We start from the raw sequence: 18,486 nt of genomic DNA on the forward strand, positions 1-18,486 counted from the left end.
TCAAGTATGAAGAGAATACTCGACTGTGATTGGTCAATTTCTTAAGTCCCTATCTACAATAGATAATTTAAGCCTTAAGCCTTAAGAAATTGACCAATTACAGTCGAGTATTCTCTTCATAAATCTATCCTATATGACCATTTCATTGGTTGAGCTACCCTATTCAACCAATGAAATGATCGCATTGAGATAGATTTAAGAAATTCTCTAGTCTTAAGACCATTCTACAATAGCCTAAGTCGTAGGCAAATTAATGGCTGCGTTCAGGAGAAAAAGCTGCTTTGCAACTGTTGTAAAATTCGTGAATCTGATGCTCTTAATTTTGGCTAAATTTAAGAGTATACACAATCAGATTCACGAAATTTACAACAGTTGCAAAGCAGCTCTTTCTCCTGAACGCAGCCAATCAATCATGGTTGATTATTTCAAAAATAATCAACCAAGATTGGCCTACAACTTACGATTTGCGACTTACGATACGACCAATGTAGATCCGGCTTTAGATTTGAGAAACGACTATAAATTCGGACCTTAAATTATCTATTGTAGATCGTGATTTATTCAATGCGATGAACGCACGGCAGGAGAAGGGCCAGCGGCAGAGCAAAAGGCAGTGAGTTTTCGCACTAAACAACCGCGCCTTCAATGATGACGCTTGCGCGTACGTTCATTCCGTGAAAGTACGGTTCTTTCACTTCTCGAAACTCCGTAATCTTTCTTCTTCTAGACTGATGCTCTTAATTTTGGCTAAATTTAAGAGTATACACAATCAGATTCACGAAATTTACAACAGTTGCAAAGCAGCTCTTTCTCCTGAACGCAGCCAATCAATCATGGTGATTATTTCAAAAATAATCAACCAAGATTGGCCTACAACTTACGATTTGCGACTTACGATACGACCAATGTAGATCCGGCTTTAGATTTGAGAAACGACTATAAATTCGGACCTTAAATTATCTATTGTAGATCGTGATTTATTCAATGCGATGAACGCACGGCAGGAGAAGGGCCAGCGGCAGAGCAAAAGGCAGTGAGTTTTCGCACTAAACAACCGCGCTTTCAATGACTGACGCTTGCGCCGTACCGTTCCATTCCCGTGAAAGTACGGTTCTTTCACTTCTCGGAAACCTCCCGTAAATCTTTCTTCTTCTAACGACCATCATCGTGTACGTCGAAATAGTACCGTTTTCGCGTTTGCGAATTTTCCGTGTCTCGTTTAGCGGGCTAGCACTTGTACGACGAGGTGAGTCGTACAAACTTCACGGACACCGGTGACGATTTTGGATAAGCAAGACCACGCATACGTACGTGCGCGCACACCTATACACGCACGCACGCACGTATATACACGGTGTAATTAATCCATTATCGTTCTACAACTTCATGTACCAGCATGAGTGACTATTCAGCGGTCGCTCCGCCTCAAAACTTCAGTCAAAGCACCGCTTTTGCGGCGGCACTTCAACGTGCCAAACAGGTAATTACAATTTTTCACGACTGACACATCGATGATAATCATTCACCAGACTCTCAGATGCCTTACGATAATAAGCGTTTGCGCGCCAAGATCGCATCTGTCAGATTCTTCCAGTTTGGAAAAGCGTCGTATCATTTATTACGCGCGATTTTAAATATTTTATTATATTATCTTTGCCTAAGTGTTATACTATTACACTTAGTGGTATAAATTATAGAGAAAGCTTTATATATATGTGTCTTATTATTTGGGAAAAAATCATTCTTTAAAATTTATGATGTTGAATTAATCTTCTCAGATTGCTGCAAAAATAAATCCAGCGGGTGCAAATAATCAGGATTCCAAGTTAAAACGTCCTTTAGAAGATAGTTCGGGTAATATATATATTTATTGTATACATGTATCCTATTCTCTATTTTCTGAATTTTATTATATTAGTAAAGTATAATTAACGATTCATTTATACCGTATTATATTTTGGAGTTATTAATATGCATTATATTTTGTATGTTTAGAGCCAGAAGCAAAGAAAATGGCATCGTTAGTATCAGATTCTTTAATAGGCATTCGTGGAGGTCCTACAGGCAGTTCTATCAGTGATTCAAGTAGTCAAGGATCTAGACCAGTTTCTTCCAGTGTAGGTGGTATATGTAATGAAGATATCAGAGTTCCAGACAAAATGGTTGGTTTAAGTAAGTAAAACGATAGTATAGATTTTATTATTGCTCTATACTTTTTATATCAATATATGTTGTAATATTTTGCAATATGTTGTATACATAAAACATATTGTAACAATTTCAAAATTTTGTTATATTATAATTCTTATTTTATTATTTATTATATGGTAGTGCTACTGCTTAAATATGTGATAATTTAAGCATTAATATCTTAATATTCATTTATATAACCATTTATTATATATTGTTTCTTAGAAATGCTATTGATATAATTTTTTTATATTAAAATTATTTTTCATTGAAATGCAATAGTAGGAACATATTATATATATTATAAATATATAATTGTTTTTAAGTGATAGTAATATATTTGCAGTAATTGGCAGAGGTGGAGAACAAATAACAAGATTGCAAAGTGAAACAGGATGTAAAATACAAATGGCACCAGAAAGCGGCGGACTGCCTGAACGTGTCTGTACGCTAACTGGTTCGAGAGAAGCTGTCAAGTAACTTGTTTTTCCCTTCTTATTTCGTTAATTTTAACTATTTTGTATGCAATGCAATATACCACATTTATATATACACATATATATATATATATGTGTGTGTGTGTGTGTGTGTGTGTGTGTGTGTATGTGTGTGGGTCTGCGCGCGCGCGTGTGCGTGTGTGTGTGTATGTATATGATGAATGATTAGAATTTATTATCATCTCTTAATCTCGAATGTATTTATTTTACTATTGAAGTGAAATATGGTTCTTAATTCCTCGTTTATAGACTGGGTCTTGTGAAAAATACTTACCTGCCAAAATTGTATATAAATCAGCCAAGCAAATCTGCTATCCTCCTTAAATTTTTATACAGGGATATTTTATTCTAATTTATTTAAGTATGAATCTTTTTACTACATTCCCATCTCTTTATTCCTTGAATCGCAACTGAATCATTTTGTATCAAAACTGTGATGTGTATTGACCATAATACATAAATATTGCACACTGCTTTATGACTCTAGTTATTAGAACGTGATTGGGATATGGTTAATTCTTATAATAGTTTGTATTTTATACACTACAATTTTATCTTAACATGTGTGTGCGTTTTACAAATATAGGACATATGCTTTTGCATATTGAAATTATGAAGTGTTTTACAGAATCTTTATTTAGCTCCTGGATGGCAATAGAGCGGATTCAAACTTTCTGTACGCTTCAGAATTTCTGATCATTGAAAATTGATCAATGAGTTGATCTTTTGATTTAATAATTTTGTATTTACTAATAGTTTTTTGCTTTTAATAGGGTATGGAGAAAAATAGAAAGAGAGAGAGAAAGAGAGGGAGAAAAAGAGAAGGAAGGAAGGAGGATAGGATATGCATGGAGAGGTGTTAACATCAAGAGAAAATTTTATTTATATTTCTGATATTGTTTATAATTAGATTTCTATAGCAATTTTAATACAAAACCTTTGAAGCCTCAAAATCTTTTATTGCATTATCTGAAAAAAATTATTGGTTACTTAAAAAAAATGTTACAAACGTATGATATACAACATTTTGGCCCACAATAGATATTGCATATTTATGTGTTGCAAACAAATTTTATTGTTGTATAATGATTAAATCTTGACATGTAAAGCATCTTTGATTGAAAAAAATTTTGCACACTTGCATTCTGTGTGTTTCAGCCGAGCAAAGGAGCTTGTGTTGTCGATAGTAAATCAAAGAAGCAGAAGTGAGGGAATTGGTGATATAAATATGAGCAGTGCCAGTGCTAGTGGTGGTAATGGAGGAATGATCCATCCAGGATTTGTTGAAATAATGATTCCAGGTCCTAAAGTTGGTCTGATTATTGGCAAAGGAGGAGAAACCATAAAGCAACTTCAAGAGAAATCTGGGGCTAAAATGGTTGTTATTCAAGAAGGACCATCTCAGGAACAAGAAAAACCATTAAGGTAAAACACAAAGATCTTTTTTCTAACTAGAAATAATTGCCCCTTCTAATTTTATCTCTCAAAACAATATTGCATAATTATTTAAAGTCGATATCCCTTTCTTGTATAGAATAACAGGAGACCCTCAAAAGGTTGAATATGCAAAACAATTAGTTTATGAGTTAATAGCTGAAAAAGAAATGCAAATGTTTCATAGAGGAGGAAGAGGTACTGAAAGAACAGGAAATTATTCTAATGATAGCAGTTTTAATCATGGCCCTGCAAATAGTGATGGAGTAGAGGTTAATAATCTCATTAAAATTAATAAAATTTTGTTAAATTAGGATTTAATCATAGATAGAGAATTTTGTATATCTAAAATTTTATAATATATTATCATTTTTAATATAGGTACTTGTTCCAAGAGCAGCAGTTGGTGTTGTTATTGGAAAAGGTGGAGATATGATAAAAAAGATTCAAGCAGAAAGCGGAGCTAAAGTTCAATTTCAACAAGGAAGAGAAGATGGTCCCGGTGACAGAAAATGTTTATTATCAGGAAAACATCAAGCTGTTGAACAAGCTCGTCAACGAATTCAAGAGCTAATTGACAGCGTCATGGTATATATTGTATTAAAATCAAATAATTTCATATATGAATGTAGAATCTATATATTTTTATTAACAACACATAATAATATAATTCCTCTTAATTATTATTATTATTATTATTGATGCATTTATTTTAAAAATATTAATCTTGAAGTGTTTTTGTATTTTTAGAGAAGAGATGATGGTAGAAATAATGTAGGAGGCAGAAGTGGTGTGAGAGGTAATGGATTTGGTAACAATCGCAATCCAAATGAATATGGAACTTGGGATAGGCGACAAGGTGGTCCTATACAAGATAAAATTGAAACAACATTCACCGTTCCATCTTCTAAATGTGGAATTATAATTGGCAAAGGTTTTATTTTTTATTTATTGTTTTATTTGTTTTAATTAATTGTGCAATGTATACATTGTTAAAGTTTTTAATTTTTTGAATAATTTTACTCTTAATGCTTAATACACTTAATAAGTTTAATTAATGTTTTATTTTCTCGATTTTTAACATATTATCTTGCATTAAAATTTATTTTAATTTTAGGCGGTGAGACTATCAAACAAATTAACCAACAGACAGGAGCACATTGCGAGTTAGATAGAAGGAATCAAAGTAATGAAAATGAAAAAATTTTCATTATTCGGGGTAATCCTGAACAGGTTGAACATGCAAAGAGAATATTTAGTGAAAAATTGGGCATGGTACGCTTAATATAATTATCTCTATGTATAAGTATTTTTATATAAGTAATATATATATATATATATATATATATATATATATATATAAAATATATATATATATATATATATATATATGTGTGTGTGTGTGTGTGTGTGTGTGTATGTGTGTATGTGTGTATGTATTACTTTTTCATTTATTATTTAAAGGGTCCAGCAAGTTCTTCATATGCTGGAGCACAAGGAGCAGTTGGATATAATCCAAATTGGAATACAGGGTATCAAGCATGGCCAAGCCAGCCACAGTCCAATGATGGAAGTATGGTCTTATGTATTTCTTGTAACATGTAAGGCGGTAAATTTCGTATTTGTTATACAGCAAATTTGCTTTTGCAGGTAATACTAATCAAGCTCCTGTACAAGTTAATCCGCAGACCGGTCAACCAGACTACAGTGCTCAATGGGCTGAGTATTATCGGTCATTAGGTATGCATAGAGAAGCAGACATGATTGAACAACAAGCAAAACAAGGAAAACAAGATCATAATCAACAAGGAGGTACAAGAATCTTTATAATAATATTTGTTGAAAAGATACATAAAAAATTTTATGATTAATCTTTGTAGAACTATTAGATTGGATAAATTATATATTATATATATTATAATTATAAATTATAATTATATTTTAGGCAATTCGCAAAATCAATCTAATCCAGCAACAACGGGTTCTGCTGGACCAAGCCAGCCACAACAACAACAACAACAACAACAAACTCAGCAACAACAGCAACCGGGCGCCGCACAAAATGGAGGTCAGGCTGATTATAGCGTCCAGTGGGCGGAATATTACAGAAGCATCGGTAAAATTAAAGAAGCCGAAGCGATAGAAGCTCAAATGAAGGCGGGCAAGGTATTTTTCTTGAAGTACTACACATGTTCTTTGTTGTTTGTTACTTACTTTAACGTTATGCGATATTATATAGCTTGGAATGCAAGGAAACCAAATGACTCAACAACAAATGCAGACTCTGCAAGGACAATCGGCTGGTCCACCAGGTACTACGCCCAACGCATTTCCTCAAACTTATGGAAGTTATCCAACAATGAACACTGGTTCCGCACCAGGTGGTTATTATGCAGCAAATGCTGGATCTAATTCTCAATCACAAACGGGACAGCAAAATCCTTCTTTCCCAACAGGGTATCAGAATTATCCTTACTCACAATCTACTTCTGAGAATTAAACTTCCATTTGAGAGAAAGATAAGCTGTAAGTAATTTTCATTTAATATATATATATATATATATATATATATATATATATATATATATATATATTTAATATATAGGCATACAGAAAATTGTATGAAGCAATATTTTAATGACATATTAGATCAAAATGACTAGTAAGTTTATATATTTTATTTTAGCAATAATGAAAACTTTACATGTGTGAAAATTTTAATTCCAATGAATAACAATTCAATAATGTATTTAATAATGCTATTCAAAATTATTGTTTGTAAAAATTTTATACGAAAGTTTATACAATTTTTTTGAATGCTATCATTATATCAAAAAGCCAATATGAAGTTGAAGTTGCTTTTGCACATATATTAATATAACAAGAAGTAGTACATACACAGACACACACACACACACACACACACACACATATATATATATATATATATATATATATATATGTGTACTATATATTTAAAATTTTTAATTATTGAACAATTATTGAACAATCTTATTTGTCTTGATAATTTATACAATACTACACAATATTATACAATATTATCTTTATATTGGCTTGATATTTCGATATGCTATAAATCAATGGTGTAAGAATAAGGATATGTTATCCATTGATATTCATTGAATCTCTTTCAGGGAATTTGAATTTTAAAAAATATAAAATTTCTATGATAATTTCGTGACTTTCTTTCATGTAATGATTTAAATAATGATACATTCTACACCTTTGAAATAAAATCTGTTTCTTATACACACTGATCATCTCTTTTATCATAATTATTTGTTTATTTCAGATAGTTTTCAGATAGCTTTCCATCGGGATACGGTTAATACCTGCTATATCTCCATATAACTTTTATCATAAATAGTTGACTTCATAATCTTCATATATCTTTGAGAATGTCATTGAAAATCGATTATATTCTGTTTATACTATAATATGTTTCATGTGTTTTTTATATACATATACATATATAATAGGATATCCATCGTTCTAAGTTTAAGTAACAAAAAGTATCAAACAACATGTTTGATTGAAAAGAATTAATATTATAATATAGTATCAATAATGATATCTGTGTTCTACTTATACTTATTGTATGTATTTTTGTTCCATAACATGTATTATTGTAATATAAGTTGAAGCTGGCAGGTGTGAAGCAGCGGATCAGAAAGTGGAACGAGGGATCGACATCTATACCCATTTTATTGCATCCTCTCTCTTTCTCTCTCTTATTAAACTTGTTAAATTATATCCTTATAAATGCGTTATGAATAATACTGGAATATTTTGTAGCACTATATAATTCATTATTTATGTCTTGATAAGATATGTCTTGACAAGATATTTATTTACTTGAAATATTCGTGTTCCATTATAATTACAAATATTTATTATACAAAATACTGTAATCGATACAGTCACTATATATGTTATATGTCTTTTCAATACCTATGAACATTATTTTACCCACATTATGTATACAGAAAGATACATGACATGACAATTTATATATGTCTTATTGCACTGATGTTAAATACAATTTTACTTTGTTTTTTTTTTTGCTTTCTCTCGTGAAATGCCAATACTATTTTTAGATATTTGGAGCGGCCAATTAGAGAAGTTTACCCGTCCTACAATAAGCCATGTGAGGATCTACAGTTTAAAATGTTTCATTCAGCACTAATCTACATGTACACACTTGAAGGAATCAGGACCTGCAAATTGGAGATTAATTGGATGGGATATATATAATACATAATGTAGAATATATATAATTTATCAATATCGTATCCTAAATCTTGCTTAACCAGTATTACGTGTACCAGTTTTACATGACATACTGTAATGAAATATATTGAATTTTTATTTATCTGAATAATTAAGTTTTGGAAGACTAACTATAGTCATTTGTAAAATATCAAATTTTTGTATGCCTTTATTACTATACCAAATTCTCTCTTAAAATAATTTAGAATGAATACAGGATATGTCAAAGGTGGAATACACAAGATGTATCAAAAAAAAGAAGTGGACTATTTTTCATTATGATTACAAATTTTTTGTGGTAAATTTAAATTCAACTTGCAAAAATTATAAAAATTGTATAAAATAATATACATATTATCTCTTTGCATAAATTTTATTTTTAATATTTTGCATCAAAGTAAGATTGTGGTGTAAAATTTAGTTGATGTAGAATGATGTTAATTAGAGAAAAAGCTGTTGTCTATTTACATCTCATTCACTAAATAAAACTCGACTAATATACTTTTTGATTTTATAGTATCTTTTATTTACAGTAAATCAATAAAATTTCTGAAACAATTTATGCATAAAAATTTCCAAGCAAAAAAACTTGTGCAAAATATCTAATATTTAGAGTCTCTAAATATATTATATCCATAAATAGTAACATATTCATAGATTTTTGTATACATATTTAGTTTTCCTTGATAAAAAAAGAAATTTGATGTAATAATTAGTTATTTTTTTAATCATGTATTTTTACTTTATTTTTATACAATGCATTAAAGGGCAAAGTAATGAATAATTATACAAGATACCATTTAATATTTATTTGAAGTTACAAAGTTGAAAGAACTTATGACATGAAAAATTCTGAAAGATATTTAAAGAATTTAATATTTTAATAAGGATTTCGATAAAAATTAAATAGGAATTATTTAATATAAATTTTTGTTTGGCTTTGTTACTTATATTTTTAATGTAACATGGAAAATATGTGTATTTCAAATATGTAATAATATTTTTCTTTATTATTATTTATATATTCTTAATGCAATTGCATTAATATTTGTTAATAAAACAATTTATGTTTTCATTTAAAATTCTTCTGTGGCATTATTTCGAATATATTTATCTCATTATCCAATTAAAAGACATTTGTAATAAATTTTTATCACATTACTTGAGAAATATTTGAAATAAGATGTTAAATACAAAATGGACTTGCATATGTGCTGCTTTTTATAGTGAAAGACAAAGAAAATTTATTCTGTCTCTATTATTTGAGTTAATGAAAATAGCAATAATGTTACTGCGCTTATGTTATTGCTATTTTTATTATCTTGAATTATATAGAAAGAATAAAATTTATGCTTAAACTTTATTTCTTTTGTTTTACTATAATAGCATATAATATTTTTCTTTCTTCTTTTTGAATGCGCGAAGATATACTCAATCTTATTTATTAGTTAAAATACTTTCTCTAATTTTATACTTTTTATGCATGTAATTAATTGACATTGGCAAATGTTTCAGGGAACACAGGTGCAACAGAAAGTTTTCCAGTTTCTCTGATCAAGAGAAGCAAATACAATATGAAAAATTTTTGCATATAAATAAATTCTTTAAGGTATTATATATAGGCAAAGTGTATTATATAGATGTAGGGCACATTTAATGCAAAGTTTGTAATACATAAATATTCAAATTTTATAATAAAAAATAACAACAAAAATATAAATAGAATATAATAACATTCGTTGTTTAAATATGAAATATAATTTAAAAAATATCTCGTTTTATTTTCTTATTGTATTATATATATATATATATATATATATATATATATATATGTATAATTAAAATAAAAGCATATATATCTTCAATGATGCAAAATAGCATTTAACATAACGAAATTGTATATTTTTGTGCATGAAAGATTAATGTATATAGTTTTTTCACTTTTGAGCATATTTAATATTAATTCGTAATATTTGGATGCTATCAGTAAGTGATAAACATTTTAGTATATAAGATGGCATTTTCGGCCATTTTATAAATATTATTCGCCAGCAAATAATATGCGATCAACAGATATTGACGTTTAAAACTTTCTTTCCTAAGCTTTCTCTAAAGAGAGCATAATTTAATAATTATATAATGCTTTACATTTCTGGAGGCGGACCGTAGATAGGATTTAATTGTTGCGTACAGCGTATAAATGTCGCTCGTCGCGGTAGTTCGCGCAAACGCTCGGCTCCTGTGTAAGTGCAAGCGGATCTTAAGCCACCCAATATATCCAGCACAGTATTTCCGACTAAACCTCTATAAGGCACTTCGACAGTCTTCCCTTCTGCAGATCTGCGTATATAAAAATGTACGTAAATAATTTCCTATTCATTATCTTAGCATATCGCATTTATAGCACTGTGTGATAATAGTTCTTACCTGTAGTCTGCAACACCACCAGTGTGCTTCTTCATAGCTGTATTGGATGACATTCCATAAAAGAGTTTCAATTTCTTTCCATTCTTTTCTATAACTTCGCCCCCACATTCGTCATGACCCGCAAACATTCCACCTGCCATGACAAAGTCCGCGCCAGCACCAAACGCTTTTGCCAAATCTCCAGGACAAGTACATCCACCATCCTGTAAGAAGTGTTAATAAAAAGTATTAATATATAAATAAAAATAAAAGATAACAAAAAATCGTACAATTACGTTCATGCCAATTTATAACAAGATAGAATATTTACAGCGATAATATGCCCCTTTAAGCCATGTGCCGCATCTGCACACTCAATTACAGCACTTAATTGGGGATAGCCCACACCAGTCTTCATCCGCGTTGTACATACAGAACCTGGACCAATTCCTACTTTAATTATATCTGCCCCAGAAAGTATTAATTCTTCCACCATTTCTCCTGTTACAACATTTCCTGCCTTAGCGGCAGCAATTAATCTTTACATTTAAATGTAAATTATAGAAATTAGTACTCAAATAGCCAAATAAATCACTAAATGTATATTTCTAGTTAAAATTGATAAGAAACAATCAATTACTTACAATTATAGTGTGATTTGGATATCGCGCTCTTACTTTTCTTACATATTCAACAAAATGTTGCGAATATCCATTTGCAACATCTATACATATAAATAATAATTCCGGCACGGCTTCTAGAATGCTTGAAAGTCGTTCATAATCTTCGTTTCCAGTTCCTGAACTGACTGCTATATTCTTTATACAATCGGGATTTAATGTGCAAAAGTTTTTCCATTCATCTGCAGTGTAATACTTATGGATTGTAGTAAAAAGACCATGCTAAAAAAATGTACATAATAAATATGATGCTGTGTATTATATTATATTATATATATATATATATATATATATATATATATTTCATATAATCATCTTAATATGTTATTAATATTTATTTGATATTTATTGTTTTTTGTTATTTGAATATATATATATATATATATATATATATATATATATATATATATATATGATAAAATCTAGATTCGTTAAAGATAAGCATTAATAATAATAGAATAAGCTTATATATATATATATATATATATATATATATATATATATTCTTCCCAGTCCTTCGTTCGATTTTGAATATGGTGATCTCTCTTTCATATACCTGTGTTGCATCAGATTATTTTACGTATATGGGGCCTACAGTTTAATACCGATTCCGAACGGCTAGAGAAATTCTCATATATATATATATATATATATATATATATATATATATATAATAAATAATATATTCTAAAATTATTAAATTATTCTATACCTTTGATAAAGCTTTTGCCATTTCAAATGTTCCAATTGTATCCATATTAGATGCCATTACAGGAATTCCTCTGTATGTTTGTTTAGAATTGCGAAATGTAATTTCTCTAAAAAGATCGACCTGAAATATAAATTATTATATTTCTTTTTAATATATATCTATATGTTAAATTGTAATTGTGGAAACATGATCATAAAAATATATATAAAAGTATTATATCAATTTTCTTATGTTATAAAAATATAAAATTTTTATATCAATATAAAATTCTAATTTAACAAATAATTAACAGAAAATGATATAATCATGAAAATTTTTATATAGATTGAAATAAATTTGAAAACTGTGTAAATAATTTTTTTACAGGACAAACAAATATAAGAAATTATAATTTTCTTTTTCTTTCTCTAAAATTTTATACTCTACATACACATCGACGTATTTAAATGGTAAATTTAAATGAAAGATTACAAATATTTTCAGATACACTTTGATACATTTCAAGTTATCTCAATAGATAACGCGCTTCTAATCGTTGCATTTTTTCAGTCTGACAGAGACTACTGTACAAACAAAGGCAGCAACGAACGGAAATGATTTTAATTTACGCCAATTATATAAATATGACACTCACGTCAGCTCTACTTCTCAACGTGCTCCGTTTCGGGCGCAGCAACACATCCTTAAAGTCCAGTTTTATGTCATTTATTATGTTGGGCATTTCGGCGAATGTGGATATTTCCTATCTCCTTTAGTTGTCTCTTTAGCAGACGACTTTGTTCTCTCGCACCGTGAATGCGAGACTCAAATTCGCGAGAACGTTCTTTCAACGTTCTTGCCTACACTGGATGGTACACCCAGATACGTCCAGTTTAAAGTATATACCTTATCTGAGACGCTACTTGCAACGGAGAGAGGGCTATTTTTATCTCTCTTTTTCTCCCCTCTTTCTCTCTCTCTCTCTTTCTCTCTCTTTCTTTTTCCTTATTGAACCAGGGCGGTGCAATCGGTGGGTGCTTTAGAATATATACGTGTACACTGCACCGAAATATAGGGGATAATCTGATCTAGGGCAGTTATTTCTCGAAACTATTTTATCAAAGTTTACGCGAAACTCATATATACATGTTTTTGTCGTTATAGAATTTTAATTAAAAAAAATAAAACATTTTTTTATTTCTCTCGACTTGCTAAGGAATATTTTGCCAAATCCTACAAATATACACGTATTATAGTATTGAATAATGTGTATATTTAAAGCATTTTCCTGGTGGTTTATAAAATTCTGTTTCTTTCTTTCTTTGTATCGCTTTTCTTATCGCATTTGTATCCACAATTATCTCTATGTAAAATTGCATCACAATTATCTGAGCATTATTCCAAGTTTTATCATTCTGGATAAATGCCAGTTTCTCTCGGCACGTTAGTAATCGACGCATTGCGGAAAATTTCCAATTTCCAATTTCCAATTGTGATGGCTTGGATAATCATAAATACATTGCTATATCGAATAAGTGTATATATCTTATTATCTCATTGTCTCATTCAGCCAACGTATCAAGTGCATGTCTAGACAACAACGACTGAATAAGTTTAATCTTCAAATCGCATTATTTACACGTGAAAATTGGAAAAATTATTAAAAATTGAATAAAATGTGTTTTTACATTATAATAATCAATTTCCAAGCATTAATTATAACTTATTTTTATTTAGGTAATATATTGCTTAAAAATAAAATACTTGAAAAATTAAATTTTTGTGCGTGACATATAGCCAAAATAATTACACCAGTCAGCGAAAATTATTAATAGTGTGTTAGGTTTGACAGTTAACAGCGCGGAAGCTCTCATGTGACATTTTCTCTTGACTGAATGCTAACCGCAAAATGCGTTCAATGTGAAAAAAAGTGACAAATTTGTTTTTTATTCGAAATGTCCTATAGTGCTCCCTTCTTCCCTATTTTATTTCACACGATAGATTATCTTTGGATAGTGTTTTTGAAAATAAAAAATTTTTTTTAATTATTACTGAATTAATGTCTCGTACGTGTTGCATATCGAATTAATTATCAAGGAATTACATATTGATGTAAACTATTAATTGTTAATTAAATTTTTCTCAAGGATATTGTATAAAAGAATCAGTGTACAGTTAATTATCTGAAGGTAATAGATTGAAGTTGCAAAATTACTTATAAATATTCAAAGAATGTCTTTTAGATGTAAATTATAGAGAATTAAAAAGAGTGCAACATATATTATCTCATGTATATCTTCTAACTCATGTACCTCATGTATAACATATTTTTGGTTGTTTTATTATAATATTAATGAAAGAAATATATTAGTTTTATTATAAATATCTAATAAAAAACATTCTTTTTTATAAAATATAAAATATTAAAACTCAAAATTTCTTCAAACTGAAATTGTATGCGCTATGTGTGAAAGTGTGATTATTATTCTATATGTATTTTCCATCCATAAAAAACATGACGTATCATATCAAATAAATTCATAATTCATAATTCTCTTAACAAATTTATGCTGTCCCCCCCCCCAATCAGAAAGATTATTTTATGGATTAAAAACTATGGATAAATATGGAAGAGAGATTATGATAAGATAATGAAATATATAATAAATTTTCATTTAAACTTGTTATATGTTCATCTAAACAATGCTGTATATACTTTTTTATTAATATTGAATATCTTTTTCAATTTACACAAAATACATAATTATAATTCCAAGCACAAGTGATAATTTTTATTTACTGATTCGTATATAATAATCTGAGCATACTAAATTCATATTAAATCCTTTTAAAATGTTATTGTAGTACACATATTAATTAATATACTAGAGTAAATTTTAAAAACAATGGCATTGTACAATGGAATGGCATATTTTGAATTTGATGATATCATAATTGTTATACATAATTTTGTACAAATTCAAAATGTGATAATACATCACAATACAATAGGCATGACATAGTCATGTCTTGAAATTGTATTCTATTAATAAGACGATTTTTTTTCTTTAAGAAATACTCGACTCTCTATTCATTCTTTGAAAAAAGAGAATGTGTTGTTAAAAAATTTTGCATAATAATCATACACACTGATAAAGAGACATAATTTGTGATTCATGTAGATGATAAAAAAGAATTATTTAAAAATTTTAGCAGAGTCTCAGTATATTTGTCAATGTGTAAGACATAGTTAAATTTTTGTAAAGATAATAGTATTTAAAAAGACACCGAAAATAAAATTTGACAAGATAGATCAGTTTGCTGGCAGTTACATGGGGCAGTGTAAAGAAATAAGAAAAAAGGCCATTGTTTACATGTTTTTGAATTCACCAGAACCATTAGCGTTGAGCATAAGTATGTTAGGATTTTCCTTTTCAAAGGCAGTCGCGTCTCTACCTCCAGGTCTTTCTTCCTGTCCCCATTCTCCTAGAGTTCCATGCATCACATCCGGTTGTTCCTTCAGTTTTTGCTCCTCCTTCTGTGACATTACTGATGGTTTATGGTCAAACACAAACACAATTATCTGAGATGCTACTCTTTATTTTCAAGATTTATTGGCTTAAATTAATCAGCCTTTATATTCATGATATTTATAATATCATTCATAATATTTATAACAAATGCATTTTTTACAGCATATTGTTTGCCTTGAAATATTAAAACATGAATAGCCATAAACATCCATTAAATAATTGCAGAGATGATTTTAATTAAAAATATAATTTCATAACCAGCAACAATTGATATAAAGTTTTGGTTTAAGAAAAGATTATGTTGATTACTCATCATTAACGATTATTCATCATTATTGTTTTTCACAAACCTGTTTATCCTCTTGCGCAAACTTATCAAACATGTTTGCATAAAGTTTCTTCTCTTTAGCTAATTGCTTCTTAATAAGGTAATTACAAACTGAGATTTGTTTAGACGCGGCCGTATTTTTCGGCTGTACTTTTAGAACCTGTTGGAAATCTATGATAGCATCTTCAGGTGATGCAAGCTTAAGATGTGCTTGTCCTCTTCTGAACAAGGCTTTTTCATTTTCAGGATCCAATTCTAAGGCTTTAGTACATTGTTCTTTTACTAAAAGATTCTCATCGGTTTTTAAATAACACAAAGCGAGATTTAAATGAGTAGTTAACGCCAGATTATCTCGCTCTTTCGCGAGATCATCTTCGAAATCCGATTTAGTTTCTAAATATTTGAAAACTTTTTGATACACTTTAATAGCTAAATTGATTTTATCGGATGTAAAATATTTTGTTCCTTTTTCTTTCTGTATCTTTGCTTGCTCTATCTTTTCTATTGGCTTCATTGACCATATGCCTGTTTCCTATAACAAATGATGTGTGATTAATTAAGTTACAAGATCACTAAAAAGCACTCTTATACTACTATTTAGAAATAATAATTACTTTCTCAAAGCTCTTTAATTCTACTTCATATTCCACATCTGCATTTGGTGGAATATTAAACTCAGCATTTCCTTGTTCCTTAAATGCATATTTACTTTTAATTAAAAGTCTAGATTTCTCTCCATTCAAAAAACGCTGCAGTGCTATTTCTACACCTTCTACAATTCCTACAACTTCTCCTTCTCCGAGAGTAAATTCTACATCTCTCTCTTCAAACACCTGTCCGTTATACTTTCCAACCAAATGTACTAAAAACATATAAAAATTGTTTGAGATAAGAATATATATTTATCTTATATTTATCTTATATATATATATATATATATATATATATATATATATATATATATAAGATAAATATATAATAATGTAAGCATATTAAATTATGCTACTGACTGTTCACTTGAGCACCATCTTCTGGATTAGCATAAGGTTTTCCAGCAACAATCTGGAATCTTTCAATGCTTTTATCCTTGTTCGGGCTTAGATCTTCTCCTTGCCAATCAAGCAGCTCGACCTAAAGAAATATGTTAGAATCAGAATTGTAATGACATATATATATATATCTCTCTTTTTTTATTAATTATTAGATGTTTCTCTGATATAAATGCAGATAAATTTTCTTAATACATTATATAAAGGATTCCTTAAAAATTGACACTTTATTTTAAACTAATTATTTATTTGGTAATAGTTAACATAATTAATGTTTGTATACTTACTTCAAATTTCAGAGTAGCATCTGGTGGGATTGATGGTGGACTACCATCCTTGCCATAAGCATATTCGGGTGCACACGTCAGTATAGCAACTTCACCTTTTTTCATACTAGCTATACCAATGTCCCATGCTTTAATAACGCTGCCACGTCCAAGATCAAATTTGAACGGTTTGTCCCTGTCTTTGCTGGAATCAAATTTTGTTCCATCTAACAAGGTACCAGTATAATGAACTTTTACTTTGCAACCGGTTGTAGGAGTTTCATCTCCTTCTCCTTCCTTGATAATTTCCTTTAATACACCCTTGTCCTTTGCAGGTGACAGATCTATTTCGGCCATTCTACAAGTAAAAGACAAAATTGTCGAATCAAAAAGATCTCTTTTCTTTCTCCGCGGAGTAAAAACGATTTATGTTCGACAAGAATAATTTATGCTCGATTCCACAGAAGTTTCTCGATGCATATAAAGCGCGCGAATGCAGGCAGGAAGTGACTTTGCAGGAAAAGAGGAAATTACGCAAAGAAATTATATATGAAAATATAAAAAGTATATAATGCACATCAACAAAAGTACGTACATTTTGGAAATGAAGCGCGTGCTATTTGTTGTTATTATGTGTGTTATTCTGCGCAAAACGAGCGATCGCTTGATATGCGTGCCGGCAGATTCGGGACTAGATTTGCGTAATCGTGCTCCAAAGCAAAGCACAAATAATCGATTTGATGGAATTTGCTAGAAAATTTGCCATTGATACCGACAGTCGATGTGTCAAATTCGGAATTATACATATGTCAATCAGATACAGATAACAGAGATGTTATCGTTTAAACATGGAAGAAAAAGATTACATTTTGTTTATTTTTAAAAGATTGTACAATATTATTTTTTCATATGTTTATCCATTAATTTTAAATTTAATTAATCTAAATTCAAGAATACTTTTATCAAAATTTTTACTTCTGAGGAAAAGCGAATTTAAGTAACTTATTAATTTCAAAAAGTTTCAATTTATGGAATTAAAATTATGTATTTTTAAATATTATCTTAGATAATTAATATCGCGTATAATTAATTTTATCGTCCTTCAGATAGTTTTGAAATGTC

General features: G+C 29.3%; 3 protein-coding genes across 7 annotated transcripts; 1 reads left to right on the forward strand and 2 right to left on the reverse strand.

Annotated features, from left to right (window-relative positions):
- The first annotated feature begins 1,033 nt into the window (after positions 1 to 1,033).
- Positions 1,034 to 10,108, forward strand: LOC105259565 (far upstream element-binding protein 3). 4 transcript variants are annotated; one of them, XM_011271575.3, is made up of 14 exons: positions 1,034 to 1,480; positions 1,779 to 1,854; positions 1,996 to 2,172; positions 2,537 to 2,666; positions 3,846 to 4,112; positions 4,222 to 4,393; positions 4,503 to 4,709; positions 4,872 to 5,055; positions 5,239 to 5,396; positions 5,586 to 5,694; positions 5,772 to 5,933; positions 6,067 to 6,287; positions 6,361 to 6,647; positions 9,927 to 10,108. In XM_011271575.3, exons 1-13 carry the CDS (start codon positions 1,397 to 1,399, stop codon positions 6,619 to 6,621), a joined length of 2,208 nt encoding a protein of 735 aa, XP_011269877.1. In that variant the 5' UTR covers positions 1,034 to 1,396; the 3' UTR covers positions 6,622 to 6,647; positions 9,927 to 10,108. The 4 variants fall into 4 exon arrangements, with proteins under 4 accessions (XP_011269877.1, XP_011269875.1, XP_011269876.1 ...); XM_011271573.3 differs by lacking the exon at positions 9,927 to 10,108 and adding an exon at positions 8,240 to 8,693; XM_011271574.3 differs by lacking the exon at positions 9,927 to 10,108 and adding an exon at positions 7,435 to 7,821.
- Positions 10,109 to 10,267: 159 nt separating this feature from the next.
- On the reverse strand, positions 10,268 to 13,116 carry LOC105259593 (GMP reductase 1). The gene is made up of 6 exons (XM_025411514.1): positions 12,844 to 13,116; positions 12,210 to 12,329; positions 11,462 to 11,719; positions 11,149 to 11,337; positions 10,839 to 11,041; positions 10,268 to 10,751 (listed from the first exon to the last, which is right to left on the reverse strand). Exons 1-6 carry the CDS (start codon positions 12,928 to 12,930, stop codon positions 10,556 to 10,558), a joined length of 1,053 nt encoding a protein of 350 aa, XP_025267299.1. The 5' UTR covers positions 12,931 to 13,116; the 3' UTR covers positions 10,268 to 10,555.
- A 1,940-nt stretch (positions 13,117 to 15,056) lies between these two features.
- LOC105259564 (FK506-binding protein 59) lies at positions 15,057 to 18,084 on the reverse strand. 2 transcript variants are annotated; one of them, XM_011271571.3, is made up of 6 exons: positions 17,960 to 18,084; positions 17,386 to 17,722; positions 17,060 to 17,180; positions 16,664 to 16,911; positions 16,072 to 16,581; positions 15,057 to 15,726 (listed from the first exon to the last, which is right to left on the reverse strand). In XM_011271571.3, the coding sequence occupies exons 2-6, from the start codon at positions 17,719 to 17,721 to the stop codon at positions 15,559 to 15,561; spliced, it is 1,383 nt and encodes a 460-aa protein (XP_011269873.1). In that variant the 5' UTR covers position 17,722; positions 17,960 to 18,084; the 3' UTR covers positions 15,057 to 15,558. The 2 variants fall into 2 exon arrangements, with proteins under 2 accessions (XP_011269873.1, XP_019885661.1); XM_020030102.2 differs by having other exon boundaries at positions 15,556 to 15,737.
- Between the last annotated feature and the right edge of the window lie 402 nt (positions 18,085 to 18,486).

Source organism: Camponotus floridanus, unplaced genomic scaffold (genome assembly GCF_003227725.1).
Source record: "Camponotus floridanus strain SB8 unplaced genomic scaffold, Cflo_v7.5 scaffold4, whole genome shotgun sequence".
In the NCBI taxonomy this organism is placed as follows: domain Eukaryota; kingdom Metazoa; phylum Arthropoda; class Insecta; order Hymenoptera; family Formicidae; genus Camponotus; species Camponotus floridanus.